The following is a 2290-nucleotide window of genomic DNA, read 5'->3' as shown; positions in this document are numbered from 1 at the left end:
CTATCGGAGGCGAAGAAACTCTCCCTCTTTCTCATGGCGGTACGTAAGGGGGAAATACTTCTCATTGAAGCGTGTCTCGAAGGCCTCCCACGTCCATAAGTAACCGACAACAATGGTCCGAAGAACGCTATCCCACCAAAGGCGGGCCTCCTTCTCAAACATGTGGGTGACCAACTCCATCTGCTCTGCCTCAGTGCGATGCAGCGGTTTCAGCATCTTAGAGATGCGGTCGAGCCAATACTCGGCCTCCTCGGGTCGGTGAGTACCCGCGAAAGTGGGAGGCCACAAGCGCTGGAATCGCTCGAAGGTGCCGCTGACACTCGCGTTCCCAGCAGGGTACATAGGTGATGCAGGTGGAGCCACACCCATACTCTGGGCAAAGACCCCTGCAATAGTGGCCAAAAATTGCTACTGCTGCTGGTGATGCTGTTGCATCAAGATCATCATCTGCTCCAACCTATCAGTAGGAGGAGCCGACTGAGGTACATGTGGCGTCGAGGTAGATGCGCGGTTCTGCTCAGGAACCGGTGGTGCAACAGGTGTCGGCCCATTAGTTGGGCTAGTGGCCGGCTGAAAATCCGGCATTGTATCGTGAGTCGGGCCCAAATTGGGGTCCATCTGGCTATCGCTTAGGGGAGGAGCCCCGTCAATCGAATCGCCAAGTGTGAGATGTGCCGGACTCCGATTGGCCTTAGGTGACATTCCTTATACACAATATAGGGTGTAATACGTGTAAGATTAGCATGACATCACTCAATTTCTCAAGAACTCTACACACTTCATAGTGAAAGAAGCTGCATACATTTCATTTAACCAAAATTTGTCATATTACATGGGATGTAGTCATACATGAAACATGACAGAAGATGCATGTGGGCTCATCTAACAAAGCTCTTGAACACTAAACATAGCAACCACCAAACAGGCCTACTAGGGCCAGTATAAAAGAAGACAAACAACAAGCAAACTGAAAGACGACCACACACATGATTTGTCGTCCGAATCTGGTGATGGAGGAGGGGCACCCTTGTCCTGCATGCAACACAGGAGAGCCTTCAAGGTGCGAGTCACCTTCTTGAATTTCTGTGTCATGAAGCCTTGTCTTTCTTCAAGCTTGGCACAGGTCTCTCTAACCTCCTGTCGCAGGGCGACCTGACCCTCCTCAAGCTGAGCCAAGCGGGCTTCTGAAGTAGCCTGATCACTGCCACGCTCCTGTGTAGTAGGAGGAGAGCCCTCATCAGTGTCTTGGGCCTCCTCTTCTTCCTCTGCTTGCTCTCCTCCTTCCCTATCTCTTTCTCTTCCTCTTCTTCCTCTTCTTCCTCACTCCGCTCATCTTCACTTTTCGTCTCATCCTCACTCTCGTTGAGTCGGGCTTGACGCTGTCGTGGCCCAATCTCCATGTTGTTGAGAGTAGTGTCGTTGATGAAATGGATCGGCATAGGAAGTTCTGCGCCAAGTCTGTAGGTGAATTCTCGTGTAAGCTTGCATATAAGTCGGCCGAAGGGGAGCGAAATGGCTGTCCTAGTAGAGCGTGCAGTCTGAACTATCTGTAGTAGTATATACATAGGCACGCATAACTTCTCTCCCTGCCCCGCTTGGTACAGAAAGTCTACCATCAGGCGCGTACACTCACTGCGATTGTTCCACCTGGGGTATACGTTGTACGTGAAGATGTGGTGGAGCAGGCAGAAGTCGTCGGTCATATTGGATATTAGGAGGCTATTGTTTGGATTCCAGTGGGACAGTTGGCCATAAAGGAATCACGTGCAGTGATCCCTTTCACGTGTACTCTTAAGACTCTTCTCACTAGCATTGACTTCGCCAAGTGGCATTCCCAGGAGTCGCGCTATTAAGCCCACGTCAACCGTGGCTTCTCGCCTTCCCACGAGGATTTTGAATTGCAAAGGCTCCAGCGTTGACTCTCGAATATGGGTATAAAAGGCTCGGACAGTGCCCACATTTGCACGAGACTTGTCCTCAAATATGGGACCCCACCCGGCATCTACTAAGTGATCCATCACTAGATATTCCCTAAAGAGACTCTGTCCACATGGGCTTCAAAGAAGACGCTATGGCCCTCGAATCTTCCATGGGACAGATCCGCCAGTAGAGCTCTCTCGAAGGGAGCTTGGGGATCAAGGTCCCGCTTTGTCCTTATCTCTCGATCGATGCTTGTACTTTCTGTGGCGCCTGTTTGCCTCCTTGAACGAGTAGGGCAGCTAGGCCCAGCTTCACCCGTGGAAGCCCTCTTCTTCCCCATAAGAGAAAGAAGCATGGAAATGGAGAAAAT

At 51.0% G+C, this 2290-nt stretch overlaps 1 protein-coding gene across 1 annotated transcript; it reads right to left on the bottom strand.

Annotated features, from left to right (window-relative positions):
* LOC131228818 (uncharacterized) lies at positions 1-2018 on the bottom strand. The gene is made up of 3 exons (XM_058224676.1): positions 1790-2018; positions 267-386; positions 1-185 (listed from the first exon to the last, which is right to left on the bottom strand). Exons 1-3 carry the CDS (start codon positions 2016-2018, stop codon positions 1-3), a joined length of 534 nt encoding a protein of 177 aa, XP_058080659.1.
* Positions 2019-2290: the final 272 nt, after the last annotated feature.

Source organism: Magnolia sinica, chromosome 16 (assembly GCF_029962835.1).
Source record: "Magnolia sinica isolate HGM2019 chromosome 16, MsV1, whole genome shotgun sequence".
In the NCBI taxonomy this organism is placed as follows: domain Eukaryota; kingdom Viridiplantae; phylum Streptophyta; class Magnoliopsida; order Magnoliales; family Magnoliaceae; genus Magnolia; species Magnolia sinica.
This window is presented reverse-complemented; position numbering and strand designations above follow the sequence as displayed.